Source organism: Mixophyes fleayi, chromosome 8 (assembly GCF_038048845.1).
Source record: "Mixophyes fleayi isolate aMixFle1 chromosome 8, aMixFle1.hap1, whole genome shotgun sequence".
Taxonomy (NCBI): Eukaryota; Metazoa; Chordata; class Amphibia; order Anura; family Limnodynastidae; genus Mixophyes; species Mixophyes fleayi.
Genome location: NC_134409.1, coordinates 13563406 through 13582945, shown reverse-complemented (window position 1 = coordinate 13582945; position 19540 = coordinate 13563406). Strand labels below are relative to the sequence as shown.

At 41.2% G+C, this 19540-nt stretch overlaps 1 protein-coding gene across 1 annotated transcript; it reads right to left on the bottom strand.

The window, feature by feature from the left end:
- Positions 1-7163: 7163 nt before the first annotated feature.
- On the bottom strand, positions 7164-19381 carry ACADM (acyl-CoA dehydrogenase medium chain). Its single transcript, XM_075181930.1, has 12 exons — positions 19278-19381; positions 16502-16595; positions 15492-15589; positions 15346-15415; positions 14507-14607; positions 12478-12558; positions 11574-11704; positions 11349-11457; positions 10222-10362; positions 10049-10144; positions 9369-9617; positions 7164-7553 (listed from the first exon to the last, which is right to left on the bottom strand). The coding sequence occupies exons 1-12, from the start codon at positions 19299-19301 to the stop codon at positions 7482-7484; spliced, it is 1266 nt and encodes a 421-aa protein (XP_075038031.1). The 5' UTR covers positions 19302-19381; the 3' UTR covers positions 7164-7481.
- Between the last annotated feature and the right edge of the window lie 159 nt (positions 19382-19540).

Sequence of the window (19540 nt, the reverse complement as noted above, 5' to 3'; positions counted from 1 at the left end):
TCTTTCAAACTCCTTCAGCTACTGTGACCTGGAGAAAACATCAACCAGGATGCCCCAGGTGGATGAAGTCATTGTGTAAAAGGAGGGATTCTAAGGGACAGATAACGATGCATTTAATGGTTAAAAGGTATAGGAAAAAACATTAAGGAGACAGCAGTAAATCTGTTACAGCACAAGATCATAGATAGAATACTGCTGGACAGCTCTGGTCTATATTATGTCTACATTTGAATAGTGCTTTAAACTCAATGACTCCTTTAAAGTCTTCTCAATGTTGGTGAAATACACAACAGTCCACAGGTAACTCAACAAAAGGAGCCGATGCCCATAGCAATCATACAGTCTGTCATTTTTATAGCAGAAAATAAAAACATACAGCTGATTACTTCCTATAGCAACACCATCTTTTCTAAAGTTACACAAGGAACAGCTTACAAAACCATCCAGCATAGTATACAAAACCAGCACCTAATATACTGTGATCTCTATGGAAGCACTCACTACTATATATTCTATTACTATAACTATTACTCACATAATCATCTTTCTTAGCTCCATACGACTCAATGTACTCAGCATGTTTATCCACCAGGAGTGTCTTCAGTGCATCAGCTTTTACAACAACGTCCTTCTGTTGTGTTCCCTTTAAATCAACAAGAGACTATATTATATAAGCTCATAATATATCTGCTGGGATATCGACATTGAAACTTCAGATCATGTCAATAAATACAGATATATAGACAAAACATAATGTAACAAAATCAATTTGTTACATTTTCTTTTTTACATATTCAATGATGGCTATCGGATCTCTAGCACAGAAAGATATATTCATTACACCTTTTATAACTTCTTCACCAATACTAACTAATAATGCTCATTATTCAAAATGTACAGGAGTCTGTTTCAAACGTCTCTAGTGCATACCTTTAAATGTATACTTCAAATTAATATAACTATAGACTTAAGATAAGATACTGTAACATAAAGGTAGTTTGCTAATGATTGGAAAGTACATGAGGGAGAAGAGTGTATGACAATAGAGGAGTAGGGGATGAATATGTTGTTACATACAGTAAATACAGTGTCACAAAATAACTTTGAGCAGTGAGCACCGATAACCAAATTTCCCTGTGGGGTCTTCATGGTCAACTCAACATGGATAGAGTACAAAAAAAAAATAAAGGATATACGGATGAAAACTGTAAAATAGGGAGTGTCACTCAAGGAAGATTAGAAATTACAGGTGTTTTAGTAGTGAACAAAGGATTATGAGGTGTCTGGAGGGGTACATAAGGATGATAGGATAACCCAGAAATGTGGCACAAAGATGATTTGTATAAGGTTGTCACAACAGAGGTCTCAGATGATTTACATGATAGGGTGGTACATGGTGACATAAGAATGCTAGACCTTATGGCTGTGAGCATAGGGATACATTTTGTTGGATAGGATGAAAAAAGTTTGGGAATGCACAGGGCATCGCGAGAGTAGACATATAGATGACAGGGCGTCACTGGATGGGATATAGGCGATAGGGGGGCACAAACAGTGACATGAGGGGGGCACAATCAGTGACATGAGGTGGGCACAGGGATGACAGACAGTGACATGAGGGGGGCTCAAACAGTGACATGAGGGGGCACAGGGATGACAGACAGTGACATGAGGGGGGCACAGGGATGACAGGCAGTGACATGAGGGGGGCACAGGGATGACAGGCAGTGACATGAGGGGGGCACAGGGATGACAGGCAGTGACATGAGGGGGGCACAGGGATGACAGGCAGTGACATGAGGGGGGCACAGGGATGACAGACAGTGACATGAGGGGGGCACAGGGATGACAGACAGTGACATGAGGGGGGCACAGGGATGACAGACAGTGACATGAGGGGGGCACAGGGATGACAGACAGTGACATGAGGGGGGCACAGGGATGACAGACAGTGACATGAGGGGGGCACAGGGGTGACATGAGGTGGGCACAGGGTGACAGGCAGTGACATGAGGGGGGCACAGGGATGACAGACAGTGACATGAGGGGGCACAGGGGTGACATGAGGTGGGCACAGGGGTGACAGGCAGTGACATGAGGGGGGCACAGGGATGACAGACAGTGACATGAGGCACAGGGGTGACAGGGGATGACGTAAGGGGGAAACAGGAGTAACATGTGGGGGAGACAGGGATGTCAGGAGGGGAACACAGGGGTCACATGAAAGGGGGGGTCACACAGGGATGACAGGTGGAGATCAGGGGAACACAGGGGTGATGGAGGTCACATGAGGCACAGGGGTGACAGGGAATGACGTGAGGGGGACACAGGAGTGGCATGTGGGCTAAACAGGGATGTCAGGAGGGGAACACAGGGGTCACATGAAAGGGGGGGGGGTCACACAGGGATGACAGGTGGAGATCAGGAGAACACAGGGGTGATGGAGGTCACATGAGGCACAGGGGTGACAGGGGATGACGTGAGGGGGACACAGGAGTAACATGTGGGCGAGACAGGGATGTCAGGAGGGGAACACAGGGGTCACATGAGAGGGGTGGTGGGGTCACACAGGGATGACAGGTGGAGATCAGGGGAACACAGGGGTGATGGAGGGGACATAAAAGTACACAGAGATGACATGAGGAGGCACAGGGGTGACATAGGATTGCAGTGGTGACAGAGACACAGGACTGGAGTCATGTCGGATACACCGGGGCTCAGTTATATACCGCACATCACTCTCTGTCATTGCTCTCACCATGTCCCCGCTGGGAGCAGCTACCGGATCACACCGGTGCAGAGAGGACCCGGATGCTGCACAATGATTGAAGCAGGATGGAGGGGTCCTACCGGTGCGGCCTGCACACGGCGGCTTGATTTAGACGCCCTCAGCAATGCCTGTGTATCTAGCACAACGCTCACTTAGGTGTCTTGAGCGCTGCCTGCTCTGCACAGTGTGATATTATATCACCGACTCACAGCGCAGAAATAAAATTATTATTACATTATGGATTCAATCACCGTGTAAACAATACCACTAATCCAGTATTTATAAACATATGGAAACATTGATGAAAACTAGTGCTGTACACATAGGGACCAATTCAGTTCTTATTCATACTTGCCAACTTTTCCTTGTTGGCTTCAGGGAAAGTCCGGAGGGGATGGGCGTGCAGGGGCGGGGCTTGACAAATTGCATCATTTTGGCCCCGCCCATAAACGATTGGCACAATTTTTGCATCATTAAGCCCTGCCCCCCCCCCACTTATCTATCTTATCTATTATCTCCCGGGAGGCTTCCCAGAAAAGCGGGAGTCTCCTGGACATTCCGGTAGATTAGACAACTATGTGTTAAAGAAAAGCAGCTAATGAATCTTTAGAGGCTGAAGTGTCCTTTACATTTCTGTCTCCATTACTGAAGTCATGTTGTCTTACCTGTCAGTCTTTGATTAAATCTAGGTCTCCATGAAAATGGCCACCTCCATACGCATCAATACATGGATATAGGACACAATTTCTGAACTGTGTCATCATGGCACAGATGGCAAAGCCAACCACGTCTTGTACTGGCTCAGCATCAGGGAGAATGCCAGACTTTTCAGGGAGTGAGGGAGATCACCCCTATTTCAGGGAGTCTCCCTGACATTCAGGGAGAGTTGGCAAGTATGTTCTTATTTCACTCTCAAAACGGTGCTTTAAAATGAATAAGAACTTGTTTACTTGCTATGGGCAACACCACTTTTTCCCCTGTACCATATTTCATCATTTTCACCATTGTGATATTTGACAAACTGGTGCACTTAGTGACTAGTAACTGTGCAAATCAGGTGCATTAAGCATATAGGAACATTTATTCTTTGGAAAATTATGTCTCAGATTATGTCTCTCTGTGTACAGGATAAATAGGTGCACAGTACAACCTGTATGTTGGATGTAATCCTAAATATCTTCACCTATTTAGCATGTGGATGGACAGTACCACTTTTTTTGCGGTTAGATATAGCGTATTGTACAGAAGTTTCATATACTATAGATAGAACCAGGATTAAGAGATTATGTTTAGTGATCTATATATATTTAGTGAATATCTTGTCAGCTTATACAAACATTAACCAAAAATGTATTATTATTATTATTGTCAGTAGTTTGTAATGTACCTTAAAACAGATACACAATATAGACAAAATAAGTGCAGACGTGTAAACAAAAGGGTAAGGAGGGTCCTGCTTGTGAGAGAGCTTACAATCTAATGAAGAAAGGGCACACCGGTGAGGAGCAGAGTGTTGATTGGCACAACTGTGAGGGTGCATTAGTGAAAGTTATATAGGTGGGAGTAGGGTGAGCTCTAATAAAGATGGGTTTTCAGAGAGCATTTAAAAAACCCATGGGTGGTAGAGAATTCCATCATTGGGTAGCAGTGTGGGAGAAGCTTTGTAGACAGTAAAGAGAGGTGGCTGTCAGAGATGAAACAAGACACATGTAAAGATAGATAAATGCAGCAACATGAAGGTGGAGCAGAGAGAATAGACAGATGGAGTGGACTTCTCAAAGGAAGATGAGAAGGCGGCTTCTGGAGATATGACTTGGAAGGTGCAGCATATAGAACATAGGATGATGTGAGTTTTCTGTACAGCGCGGCGGAATTAGTGGCGCTATATAAATAGCTGATGACGCCTGCATCTGTGTCCAGGTCTGGAAGAGAGGTTGAGAGAGTCCTGCATAGGAGAGAGCTGCAAGGGATATAGTGTCAGAGAAGTGGGATGGGATGAAGAGTATGAGCAGATAGCAGATTGCACTGGGTTCAGGAGTCAGCGAGATGTCGCCAGCAGTTCTGAGATGGAGCAGGGCAAGGAGAACATGCAAGGATTTGTGGGTGCGAGATTTGTTTCTGCTTAAGTAGGCTGGTAAGTGAAGGAAACCAAACAGTTTTGAGTTCAGACAGGAAGAAGGGAAGGTAAATGAAGTACCGTAGGTGCATTGAGGAGTGATGCAATACACATGAAATATAGCTAGGGTATAGAGAGACTGGAAACAATTGATATAATTTATGAACAGGGGTGGAGGAGGTCTAGCCTATCCACACTGGGGTAATGGAGTAAGCATCCTCTGCAGCAGGTGCACACGGTCCAGAACGATGACAGTTGGGCTCATTTACCAAGTTTCCCTACATTTTTTTTATTCTTTTGTTTGTGAGAATAATTTAATGGTAAGTAAGGACAGAGCTGACCTAATGTGCAGGTATCACCACTGCTATTGACAACGCCTTAATACAAAGTAGCACATAAGAAAATGACCGATTGGTTTGTTGCAGTTGATAACACGTTGATCAAAAAAAATACAAACATACAGCTAGTGCAGTATGTGTCTTTCATGTGCCTAGATTTATAGAGCATCTGCCACTATACATGGGTGGAGCAGCCATATTGTAGCCTGAAGCAATTTCTATGGAGAATGCAGACAGAGCAGGTATGGGACAAAGTGAAGCTCCAGTCAGAAAGCATGGTGGAGCCAGACATTTAGAGGGAAGGACCAATGGTGAAGCTCAATTTCATAAGCCTTGTTAAGAGATGAAACAGCCTCATTTCACCATGTTGCCAGCTACCTTAAATGGACCCCATTTCATAAGCCCCCCTTTATCTCTCTAACTATACCTCCAACACAGTTAGAAAGGAAGTGTTTTGCCGAATATAGTGTAAAAAAAAAAAAAAACAACAGCCAGTTCATTGACTGAGCCCCTCTTCTTTCAGTCAAAATGTTAATGTTTTTTTTAGATTTATAACCCCTGGAATTAGAGACTATTCTTGGAATCTGAGAATAGATATATTCACTGCTCATTGCTCACTCGTTTCCCATTGAGAAGGATGTTAAGATGCCATTGGATAAGTATTACAAGTTCATTGACAATATTTGGTGCTGGGGATTGTTCCCCCATCCCTGGGGTTCTGCTTTTTAACAGCTTATTATACCATCCTGCTGAAATAGTAACTTTGTTACCAATAAGAAGTTATTTATTCAACAATTTCAATAAATATATGGAAATATCTTTTGGAGCATAATTGAAATTATGATCATTGTGCTATGTCGCTATATAGAGGTGCCATTCACATTAATTTCTTAATTATCATTTTTCTACATATTATCTTCCTTGCATCTACTCTTTTGGATGTAATATAATATATTCTTCATTGACATATTTAAACCCCAAACTATTCTTATTCCTATATGAGCCAATGCAATTTGATTTACACATTTTAGTTAATTTTTAACATATTTTATATTGATCAATTGTAGTATTATGTATGCTAGTAGTTTGAGATTGTATTACATTTTATTATCTGGTTTCAGTACTGTCCTAGCTTTTTTTCTTTTGTGTTTATGGAATATGTTGTATTCTAACCAGAGCAATGTTTGGAATTTGTATGTTCTCCCCGTTTGCATGGGTTTCCTCATACACTCCTAAATACAAAATAGTGGTTAGCATGGGTGTGTGGTAGAGAAGTTAGACTGTAAGCTCCACTGGGGCAGGAAGTGATGTGAATGTGTAGGACATTCTCTGTAAAGCGTCTTGGCTCTATATAAATGTTAATAAATACAGTTACATTATAAGATTGAGTTGTGTCTGTTTACATACACCTGAGAATGTAGCCTTTCAATTAAATAGTAACCTGTGCCAATACTGAGGCTGTCGTTTAATTAACAGTGGTTCGGTCCCCAAAATGACAGCCATTGTGTGTACGAGATGCACTTCAAAGCCCCTAGCCCAGTGTTGGTTAACCTGTGACACTCCAGGTGTTGTGAAACTACAAGTCCCAGCATACCCTTCCAGCAATAAGGGGCTTTATATTGGCAAAGCATGCTGGGACTTGTAGTTTTACAACACCTGGAGTGTCACAGGTTAGCCAACACTGCTTAAAAAAAAAAAAAAAAAAAAAAGTTTACATAGACATATAAAATTCTGCTTAAATGGAGTACATTACAGTAGTTCCTGTAGATAAGAAAAGTCCAACTGGAATTAAGGAAGTGGTGCAATTAAGTATTTCTTTAGCGTCTATATCCAGCCTCTATAGCTTCTACCACTTATGGGTTGTAATAATATAATCCTGCATCTGAACAAGTATTTATAACATGCATGCTGTCTGCCCCACTAACAAGCTGAGAACATCCATGGTGTAAATTGTTTATTATTCAACATTTTCTCTTTCTGTGGATCGATATTTAATTTCCCGAGTTACAGTAAGTGAAAAGACATGAAACCTAACAGATTGCATAGTTCAATTTGCAGAAAATGTTATTAAAATTAATATGCAAACATGGCAATTACCAGCAACATCATAGAAGCGTGTATTTGCAGGCGATTATGCAGCAATACATTCTGGTGTAAAAAAACTAAAATTAGTTTAGTTTCCTGCAGTCCGTGGATGTGACAGATCAGACTTGTAATTAAGGCCACAACTAAGTAGATCAGTCCACAGAGACACTCTTCATTCTTTGAACCTGTTAAAATGTTCACGGGCCACGATCAGTCTTTGGATTTGTGCTGTGCCTTCATAGATCTGAAATTAAAACATTACATTCTTTAAAATATTGCACCAATTTCCTCCGCTCTGCTGCGTTTTCCTGCTGAAGGTCAGAATGTGCAGTGTTCATGCAAGTTTAAAATAATATAGTTTTCTTTTCCTTTTGATAAAAGGTATCCAGATGTCTGTACAATGGGTATATTATGTCCTGAAATGGCTGTAATAGGATTTCCTTACCGAACAGTGATTTTTGCATCTAACTGAATTACAGCGACAATATTTGTTTTCTGATAGACAATGTCCCCTATATGTATGCAGAATTATCCAATAGTAAATCAAATTAGAAGTCTATGAATAATTTTAAGTTGTGAGCAACTTCATGTAACAAAGATCTACTACAGTGTGACCAGACAGATATTTATTCTGTTCTCAGCTGCTGCTAAGTCAGTCATTGCAGAAGTACAGAATGTGCAATTATAACATAAAGAGTGGTCAAGGTTAGCAATGACTCTGCTGGTGGATTCACTCACACAATGGTCGTATGGGTCAGGATAATGGTTACCAGACTTTCACATTACTAGTAGCCGTTACAGCTCATTGATTATATAGTGCAGTGAACATGAGCGAGAGCAGGGTTCCCCAAACCCAGTCCTCAGGGCTCCCTAACAGTGCAGGTTTTCCATATCTCCTTGCTGGAGCACAGGTGACTGACACATTGTAACAGATCCACAGGTGGTCCTAATTATGTCACATGTGATCCGGAAAACCTGCACTGTTAGGGAGCCCTGAGGACTGGGTTGGGGAAACCCTGAGCTAGAGGGTTCCCCGTTTAACAAGCCATTAGAACATGAATGCAGCCAGAGACTAATTTTTGCAATACTGAGGAACATTACAATATCACAGATAAGGGAAGAGAGGCCGGATCAGCCTGTGTGTGGCCAACATTAAGGAAGGAAAGTGGACTGTGACCAATGGGGCTCATGCACTCTATGACAATGTAAAATAATGGTGTGCCCCCAACTCAACTCCCTGCTGTAGGGACGAAAGCTGGGTACACACTACGCTGTTTTCGTCCAATAATCGGCTCAAACAGCCGACATGCGACCGCTCATTCAAAAGTCGGGTCAGTGTGTGCAGTGACACGATGGTCGAAAGTCTGCCCAAATAGATTGTCGCCTCATTTGGTTGGTCGTACCGTTTAATATTTTCATTCTAATCTCGTTTCCGCTGTGTAGTGTGTATAAACTTCCGACCGATCCACAACAGTGAGTACGAAATTACAGTCATTGCTCACGACAACATGGATGTAAAAAGTCGCTAAAGGGACGTCCGCTCTTCCCTTTATCGTCCTAAACAAGGCTAGTGTGTATGCAGTCCATGGACCGAGCGATCGGAAAACATCGATCGCATGTAAAATCGCTCGGCATAAAAAGTTGCTCGAAATTTCTGTAGTGTGTACCCAGCTTTAGAATGTGGGCCGTCTCTAGATCCTCCAGGTTGGGTGTGCTGCTCTTTGGGTAAGCGTTATGCCTGTGTTGATATCTGTTCCTAACAGTAGTAGTCATCCCTCCCCTCTCATAGACTTCCTGCTTGATTACCAATGCCACTAGTTTTTGGGTTCTCAGCCCCCCTCCATTCCACTCTTCTACCTGCTCTGTTCTCTCTTTCCCTTTCTGCCCCCTGCCCCCTTCTTGTGTAAAATCATGAAATAAGAGAAAGCACCTCGAACACTCAAGTACATTGATTATTAGGTTGGGTGTATTTTGTTTTGTTTTTTTCTGTCTCGGTTATTTCCTCTCTAAATAAAAAGTTAAGAAAAATAAAACATAATGGTGTGCCTTATCCTCTTACCTGATAGATCTTAGCATCTCTCATAAGCTTCTCCACAGGGTAGTCACTATTAAATCCATTCCCTCCAAACACCTGAACAGCGTCTGACGCCACCTGATTGGCAATGTCTCCTGCGAACGCCTTGGCGATGGAGGCGAAGTAGGTGTTTCTCTTGCCAGAATCAACCTCCCAGGCTGCCCTCTGGTAGCCCATGCGGGCTAGTTCCACTTTCATGGCCATCTCAGCCAACATGAAGGAGACCGCTTGATGCTAGCCAGGATTGGATAAATAAGGGATACACATTAGTTGCATCAGTTGTTTCTAAGAAACACCTTCGCCAGCTAATTACCGATTACAATCACCGATTGTTTAATTAGCTTACATTCGTCTTATAGCACTTTATAATAAGTTGTTGGAGTACCACAACTGGACCCCAGCAATGCCCAGGAAACCCTGTAAGCAAAACAGCTTACAGCACAGAATCTCAGTACTTGCCGTTATAAACAGCAAGTATAGCGAGTGTTCGATTTTAAAATAAAGGTATTCATGAAAATGTGTTAGTGTTTTATAAATAAAGTTCTTAAAAACATAAAACAAGAAAAAATAAATAAATAAAATAAAAACGGTTGTAGAAAGGACAGGGGATACATATGGACCGTCCTAAAGCCAATGTTTACATAGATGGACATATACCAACTGACCTCAGCAAGCACTTTTCCAAAAGTCCTCCTCTCCAGCGAGTACTTGGTAGCTTCATCCAGAGCTCTCTGTGCCAATCCCACCGCCCCGGCTGCCACCTGTAACAAGTAATTTGCAGTTCAGGCCGAGCGCTTTCTGCACAGTCCCTAAGCTTGCTAGAGTCCAATCATCTTACCGGCGGTCTGGTCTTATCAAAAGCTCCCATTGCAATCTTAAAGCCAGCTCCTTCTCCGATCAGGACGTTTTCAGCAGGAACCCTGACATCCTCAAATACGATCCCTCTGGTGTCAGAGCACCGTTGGCCCATGTTCAGTTCCTACAACCAAATATATTATTTGATGGTCATTCTCCTGCTGACTTACAAGGAGCCATTATTTACTAATACAAAGTAACTCAACATTTTTCTAAAATTCTTCTACAATCCACTATTAAAATATAATGACATATGTTGTATAAAATTAGCTAAGGAAGTGACCGTCTCCCACACAATAGCGGCTATTGCTTGCAGAGTACTTGTCTTTAAAAGCTGTTTGCAGGTAAGACTAAATCCTCTTAAAACCATAGCAATAAAACATGTTCAAATTCAGACTGAATTAATTTATATATTTAGCGCATGGCTGGCCAGAAGGCGGAGACTTTGTAGCGCGTTCACTAAACCATTAAATTTAAATACAAAATACATCATTAAAAAATTAAAAAATAAATAATAACGATTAAAAATCTTTCACACAGTTTGCTTAGCGTATCTTGTGTGAAATCTCTCTGCGCATCGCCCATGCAGATTTGCGCGATTCTGCCACTTACCAGCCTGCGCCCCGGAGAGGAGCCCCAACAAAGGCAGAGAATAGTAAGGGCCTGAGAAATCCGTACTATTTACGGGTGGTCATGGGCAGGTGTAAGTAGCTGATGACGATTATGACAACGGTTTCCGGCACTAACGAATCACTCGTGATCGCACTGCTGACTTTGGCGCTTGGGCACACATTATGCTTCTGTGTGCATGTTTAAGCAACCCTCTTTCTCTTTGGTGCACAAAGAGGAGTTGTTTCTGCTGTATTAGATGTTGTTCAAGTTTTATCAATAACGGTTGTGTTTGCTGAACATAAAACAAATAGATAAAACATGGGTTTAAGCAGGATGTAAGCACCTGATGTAAACCAAGCGCATATGTTACTAGTGCAGACCTGCACGGTTTAGCACATGGACGCAAACACTATTTTTTTACATCAGTTTTTTTTGGGTGTAAGTTACGTAGCAGGGAATGTGCTTTTATATTCATAGGTCTACCTGGAGAGTCCTCACCTTCCTACCAATCTGTACTCCTGGGCTGTCAGCTTCCACAATAAATCCAGTGAAGGCCTTCCCCGTTGAGGCTTTTGAGTCTGAACTAGTGCGTGCCAGAAGGAAGTACCTAGAGAATGAAAGAGACACATACAACACTGGTTACTTTTCTATTTCTGTGCTACGGGATGTAACAAGAGCTGAAGCAATCACAGAAACAAATACAAATCAGATGATAGACTTTACCAGTTAGCTTTGCCTCCGTTGGTAATCCACATCTTCTGTCCATTGATGATGTACTCGTCGCCTTTCTTCTCTGCTCTGGTCTTCAAACCCGCCACGTCAGAGCCGGCTCCCGGTTCAGTTACACAGTACGCCTAGAGGACACAGGGCAGACTGATATATTCTAAGTTAGCCAAAGACACCGATCGACGATTTACCAGTAGGCAGATAGAGAACGGCTCATTCAGGTCATCACATGTAAAACTAGATTTGGTAAAAATAGGTTGAGAACATTTGGGGTGAATGTAAAAGCAGGGACTTAAACAATAAATAAATATAAATATATAAATATAAATATAAATATATAAATATAAATATATATATATATATATATATATATATATATATATATATATATATATATATATATATATATATATATATATATATATATATATATATATATAGTTCGGGCGGAAATCTCCTATACGTTTTTTAATACAAAATGGTGTAATTCTTACTCCAAAACCTGTTTACAGTTTGTTTTTTGTTTTTTATTCTATTTTTGTAAGTAATTTTTCTAGGACTAACCCCCTTTGTGTTACTTAAATAATTTAAAGATATCTAAAGCCAGTGATAGGCAACCCAAAACATATCTGTGTACAATATGATGCGGACCTCAAACCTTTAGTTGGGCAGCAAATTACCCTTAATATTGGTAATAAGTTTAAGTTTAATACATTTAATTAAAGACAGACATCTGTAATAACATATCAGCAAGCATGTTCACAAAGTATTACAAGTTTTAACAAACACATCTGTCAATAAAACAGTAGGAACCCCACCCAGAACAGAAATACAGAACTCACTGCTTATACAGATATCAGTTACAGGAGTTTATACAGATATTATAAAAGGTGCCACTTACACACATCAGTGGTTCTTCAGTCATTCTTCCCAGGTACTTCTTCTGCTGGGCCTGATTCCCTGCAATGATCACTGGCATTTGCTGAGAAATAAACCAATCAGTCCATCATCTACAACAACTGTCACATCAGAGTCAATGTCAAGTGCAATACTGTTGCAGTATGGTCGTCCTCTATTGCTCAGATGTGTTATACTGAAACAAATGTACATATACGAGGGGGTACCCAAAAGAAACCAGAATCAATTTATATAAAAAAAAATAATATATAGTGTATTTATTTGTACAATTTAAAACTTCAGCTACCTGCAAAGTACTCTCCACTTGAATCAATGCATTTGTCCAAAGTTTTTTCCATTGCTCAAAACATTTTTTAAACTCCTCGTCGTTGATGCCTTTTGGTACTTTTGCCTTTTTTGTTTCACCTCTTCAATATCAGCAAAACGTTTTCCTTTACGGTCTTTTTTTCATCCGAAGAAATAAGAAAATAGTCGCAAGGGGCAAGATCTGGTGAGGCAAAAGTATCAAGTTTTTGGCTAAAAATTGCTTAAAACACACATCGCTGTGTGGGCAGGTGCGTTATTATGATGGAAGAACCAGTCACCTGTTTGCCACAAATCAGGACGTTTTTTTTCCTTCAAAAACTTCCAAATAAAGACTTTGGATGACTGTTTGGCCCTGGGGTACAAATTCTGAATGCACAATCCCTCTCACATCAAAGAAACAAATGAACATTGTTTTCACATTTGACTTCACTTGTTGTGCTTTTTTTTGGGACGCAGAGAAGTGGGAGTTTTCCATTGGCTTGATGGCCGTTTTGTTTTTGGATCGCAATCGTAGCACCAAAATTCATCTCCTGTTATGACTTTTTAAAACGAATCAGGGCCAGTTTCCAAATGTTCCTTTAAAGCTCAGCACACAGCCAGGCGACTGTCTCTCTGGTTAACAGCAAACGCTCTGGGCACGAATTTTGCTACAACTCACTTCATGCCCAAGTCCTCGTTTAAAATTCGCCCACAGAAAATCCATGAAATCCCAGTCCACTCCGCGAGTTCGTTAATGGCTCGACGGCGATCTTCCAGAATACCTTGAGGAATTTTCATAACATTTTCCGCTGTTCAGGCGGTCCAAGGATATCCGTAACTAGCTTGATTGTCAATTGACATTTCACCTCATTTGAAACTGGAGAACCATTCGTAAACTTGTTTTTCTCAGGAAAGCTTCCTTGTATGCGGTTTGTAGCATAACAACCATTTCTGCTGCATTTTTTCCAAAAAGAAAACAAAATTTCACAACAGCACGTTTTTCGTGTGAATCAGCCATCACAAAAGTAGGCGAAAGATTGAGTAACTCGTTGGACAAAAAAAAAAAAAAAAAAAAAAAAAAAATCACTGGAGTCAAACGCTACCTTCCTCCCACAATGTCGGCAGGCATACTGGCTCAGAATGGTTCTGCAAACATTCAACTAGCGGCGGAAGCTCATACTACAAGTTCCCCGCCTTCTAGAACATGATTCGGGTTTCTTTTGGGTAGCCCCTCGTACTCTGCCATTATGGAATAAATCCCATGAAATTAAGATCTATGAAAGTATTGTCTCATTTACACACTGTTACAATTAACCATGCAATATGCTTGGATGTAAATGACATGAAAGTATTTGCAGGTAATAAGATATCACAAGAAGGGTGATCAAAGCGAACAGCCAAAATAATGAGCAGACATTGGGACTAGGGGGGAGACCGCTAGGAAGAGGGACATAGCGGGTAGGAAGGATCAGTAATACTGAAGGGTGGATGGGATAGAGTCAGAATTAGGGAGGAGGGCAGACATATGGGATTAAGAATGGAAAACTGGAGCTATACTATGTATATAGATATGTGACCGATATATACACAAGTGAAGTATTTAGTATGATGACTTCAGTCCATCTGTTTAACTAAACATTAATAGAATAAAGTTACACTAAACCCTACTAAATATTACTCTCTAACCTGGATATTAGAATATTTGGCAGATCTCTCTATATACTTACCCCCAAGGAATTGGCCTCTATGGCGGTCTGAATACCAGTACATCCATAAGCAATTTCCTCTGTAATCAGACATGAATCAAAGATGCCGAGGTTCAATCCACCTTCAGAAGTCAAACACAGAACAAATCAACATATAGACAGCAACATGTAGCTCTTAAACCGTAACCATCAGCTTACACACCATGCAGGCTAACCTCGTACCTCCTACCTCAGTGACATCACCTAGTGAATGAATGGGCTTAACAATTCAATATTTAAATACAAATGCATTTTCTTTCAATGACATTTCTGCTGGCTATGTTATGTATATTGTTTGTGCTAAAGTAAAGGGTGTATGACACATAGGAATTAAAAGTATAGCACAATTGTTTATTCCAATATAATATATTTTGTATTTTATTTTATTTTATTTAGTTTGGAGAAACAAACAAAGAACAAATCTTCATTATATATGCACTAGCCAGCAGGGTCATAAAGACGGACACTGCTGGCTTTAGGTAAAGAGATTGATCATTATGGTGGTCTAATTTCTATTCGTGGCCATGCATTTTAACTTGGCCCACAGAAAATTAAAGTATCTGTACATAGGAACACAAACATAACCTAGGTGTTTGCATCAATGGACGGAATTTAAACCCCATGTCATTATGAGAAGTCATCTTTCACATGGTCACTGTTCTGCTGTAATATTCATGAAAGAACGAAAAATTTGGGTCTTGACCGCCTAAATTGTTGGAAAAAAAACACCAGATAACAGTCTGGGAATACTTGGATAAAAAACTGGAAATGTAAATCGCCATAAAAGTACCATTATAGTAGAACTATCAGCACAATCTTACCGCAGTGTTCCGGGATATGTCCATTCATCAGTCCAAGCTCCCAAGCTCTTTTAATTATGGGAACTGGATACTAAAAACAAACAAAAATACTGTGATCAGTAACTGGAAGAAAATGTTAATAGAACTGAGAAACAGAACCAGCTCACCTCCCCGGTTTTGTCATACTGAGCAGCTACCGGAACGATCTCTTCTCTGGCAAATTTCCGAGCAGTGGCCTGAAACTCCTTCTGCTGTTCACTGAGCTCTGTACACACACACAAAGTACATACGTGTCATTTCATATTGTCAAACATCACATGCTACTGCACACCCTGGGAGGCATCTGTATACACATATATCGGCATCCAGCCAAGGGACCTGACAGCAGCATGGTCTAAGCTAGGATCAGAATGTCCCATGATCAGCTCATATCCTAACTGGCAAGGTGCAACCTACTGCTGCCAAGTCCCCCAGGGCAACATGATATGATTACTATGGTGCGGCTGGGGAAGATCCCCAACCTCTTAAACTGTACAGGCCAATAAAAACCCATCAAATACGTAACGGTTAGCTATTTCTCCAAACGGATCCTAATCATATACTTTTTATTTCCTCTTTAAATGTATGAAAATATTCTTGTTATAGAACTTTTATAATGGTGCTTGTAAATCTGCTTAAAGAGCCATTGGCCATTGTTTGACTTCCCTTCTCCAGTGTCTCCTTTAAAAGCTCTAATAATTGAAGAGTGATAATCGTTTCACATTACAGTAATGTATAAATGGATGGGTAACATTGGGGGTGCAGAATTATATCATTAGGAGTGTGGTCCAGCCCCCTCTCCCCAGAATTGGCTCACAGCCTACACAGAGTATACAGAGAATTAACCCAAGCTATTTTTGAGATTACAGCACCTTTAAACTTGTGGAATAAATCAAATGGGAAATATGTTACTTTAATTGGAGGATGTTTTCCCCTAAATACGAAACAGGTTTTAGTTCCATTTTAAAATTGCAAGCTGTGACATTAACAGGGTGACCTGAATTTCCTCTCCATCACCTTGTTTACAAGTCAGCCTTGTCCAGTAAGAAGTCACAGGATGAACCATTTCCAAGTGCGATTCGTCTGAGTAGCTAATTTTAAAACACGGTCTGTGAGAACGAGGACATTTGAGACTTACCGAAGCTAAAGCCAGAGTGTGAGGATGAGGCAGTGGCTGTATGAGGGGCTGTGGACTGAGCTCTCCGTCCATGCTTAGCAATATGCTGCAGCACCTGGAAAGGATCAACACATCAGTGCACGCCAATGCAAGAGCGTTATAACCTATTATGTTACAGTGTGTGAAATGACAGACTGGCCACATGTACAGTTTACAAAGCCCCAGAGTGGCAGTGATCCCAGATAGTGATGCCATTAAACTGCCAAGAGCATTATCATGCATTGTGGGTAATTCTGGAGGAAGACAACAGTATCATCCTGTGTGGTCGGGCACCTTCCTACCATACTAACAGGCTACAGTGACACCAGATGTGGTGGCATTGCTAGGTCTAACCGGTTTGGTCACTTACGTGAGGGGCTCCAAATTTGGTTCAGCCACCTTCAAGGAAACAAACTAATATCATGAAAACTGCCCCTGCCCACGTCGTCCCGATTGTATCAAAGGGACTGCAAGTGTTGACCCCGTATGTTAAAATAAATAAAATTAGTGCCCCCTTATGAAAATAAAAAAAATTCAATACTAGTGGCAATACCAGTGCTAGTATGCACTTGTGCCCACGTGTATGCTGGCACCTGTAGTTCTACAAGCAACAGTCATGATCTGTGACTGCAAGTTGGCACTTGTTGGGCCACAATTGCTTTTACAACATTACCCTGGTACTCCCCAGCCAGGGGTACCAGAAGGGGCTCTGTGATACTCATTTTTAGGTACAGGACCCGATTGAGGCACTGGGCTCTAACAGAATGATAGAGGTAAAACCTAATGTTTACAGATTTTTGAACAGAGACTTTGTATCACATAAGTTTTACTTGTAACTTATGACCTTTCTGCAAATATCAGTAAATCACTCCTGTATGCAATGTTCTTTTCCAGATGCTTCCAAGAAACAGGCTTTCTTAAGTATATGTGATAGATAGAATTCCATTATACTGCTAAATGCTACATAATACATTACAATGAAGAACTTGTTCCTGAACGGTTTCCTAAGGATTATATTATGGTTACATGCTTGAAGTGTTGTATAACACACTGCAATGTTGCAGGGAGATCGTTTTGAAGCAGTAATATATCTAATCAGTGATTTGCACCCTGGATGCTGCATTGCTAAACCTTTGCCCTAGAAACGTGTACAGAAATATTGAGAGACAGGCTATCAATTACGCCACTTGGCAAGTTGCCATGTGCAGAAGTACAGTCAACAGTGACAAATTACACCCCCCTCCCCTATCTGAGAAACCTGGAACAGTATACGTCACAAAAATATACAGGTCTCAGATGTGTACATTTTAAGGAGACTTCATGCAAGTCCCTAATGGAAGGATGGAGAAAATACAATAAACATAACTTGACCCACAGGGGGCACTCCTGGGTAACCCAATCAAGGGCTTTTAAACCCAAGTGCATAAACTAAAATGAACCACTCTAACAGTAGCATAGAGGACGGCCGCCATGAACTGGAAGTCAGGAACCTACCTATACCACAGACAATGTTCTTTAGTTTTTCGCAAATCCCACAATTTGACACTGGAGTCGTCAAATGTGAATTTAACTACATTGTGATTAATGAAAAAATAATAAATCTTCTTAAGGTTAAATTGTGGGGGTTCAACTCAGTTTGGAACTTGTGGGGGCCAGATATTTTTTCACTACAGCTTAAGTTAAGCACAATAAGGAAAGGGACTAGGGTGATGGTGCCTGTAAATATGGGACCAAGACAAACTGGAAAGGGACAGGTACCTACATTTTTTTTATTTCTATTTTCGCTGCATTTCATCAACGCACTGATTTAGTTGTACATGTAAGGCTGGACAATTCTAAAGAGGCTATAAAAATGTCAAAGTAAAATATTAAAAACAAACATACAGATGAACCTGAATTTATAGCCGTGATTAGTGCACCATGACTACGAAATAAGTGGAAGATGTGAGCTGCAACAGATCACTTATTAGGTTAGCTGGGAAAAGCTTAAGAGTGTTTTAATTGCCCCAAAAAAAACCCCCAAAAACACCATTCTGTGCTTGGAAAACCATTCACAGCAATAAACTCTGCTCCATCTGTAAACAACTAATAAGGTGCAGGGGAAATGTTTCCAGAGTGGCGATATTATCCTTGCAGCTATAACCTTAATGTGACAAAAAAACAAACAAACACACATCTCCCCCATGATCATGTGTACTGGGTAAATAGACAGTAGATAAACACTAAAGAAGCAAAAAGTATAATTAAAAATGGAATAAGTGAAATACATATAAAGCTACTTCTATGCTGCTGCCCCAAGCATGTCCCTTATTGGCCTATACAGTATATCTGCTAGTTGAGGATTAGAAAAGGACAGATTTACCCCCCAGTTGACCTGTAACCTTGAACCACAGTGATGGCTAAACTTGTGACACTCAAAGTGTTGTGAAACTACAAGCCCCAGCATGCTTTGCCAGTAGATAACTTGCTGATAGCTGGCAGAGCATGCTGGGACTTGTAGTTTCACAAACACTTGGAGTGTCACAGGTTAGCCATTACTGCACTACCACAATAACAACAACATAACAGAAAAACAAAATCGGTTTACCAATGGCTCTCCAGCTACTGATGAACTACAAATCCCAAACATGCAGTTAGCCAGAGACTGGCACACTGGAACTTGTAGTTCCACAACAGCTGGAAAGTCACCTATGCAGAGTGGGGGCAGCATAAAGGATGCACAAGCCCAGCAGCAACTGAGCCCCAGTCACCCGCTTACCCTGGTCACCTTCAGAGCAGCCATAGCTGGAAACAACGGAGCATACAAAGACTTTGCAGACAGTGACAGCGCACCACGTGACCCGGTTAAAGGAACGTAACCCGTGGGCGTGGTCTCAGATCACGTGCCTGGGGTGCAACTAGGCGATTGTCCCGGCCTCTAATACGCATGCGCGGTTACAGCCCGGTGAAGGCTTCTCGCTTCTCACTCCACTCACTGTGTTCCGTGACCTTCTCTCTGTGTCCGACCGGTGTTGAGAGCGG

Excerpts from the sequence above, each read along its gene's own strand:
- ACADM (XM_075181930.1), bottom strand. The coding sequence starts at position 19,301 with ATGGCTGCTCTGAAGGTGACCAGG. Across the intron at positions 16,596-19,277 it reads CTGCTCTGAAGGTGACCAGG|GTGCTGCAGCATATTGCTAA; the intron begins GTAAGCGGGTGA and ends GATCCTTTCCAG. Across the intron at positions 15,416-15,491 it reads AGTATGACAAAACCGGGGAG|TATCCAGTTCCCATAATTAA; the intron begins GTGAGCTGGTTC and ends GTTTGTTTTTAG.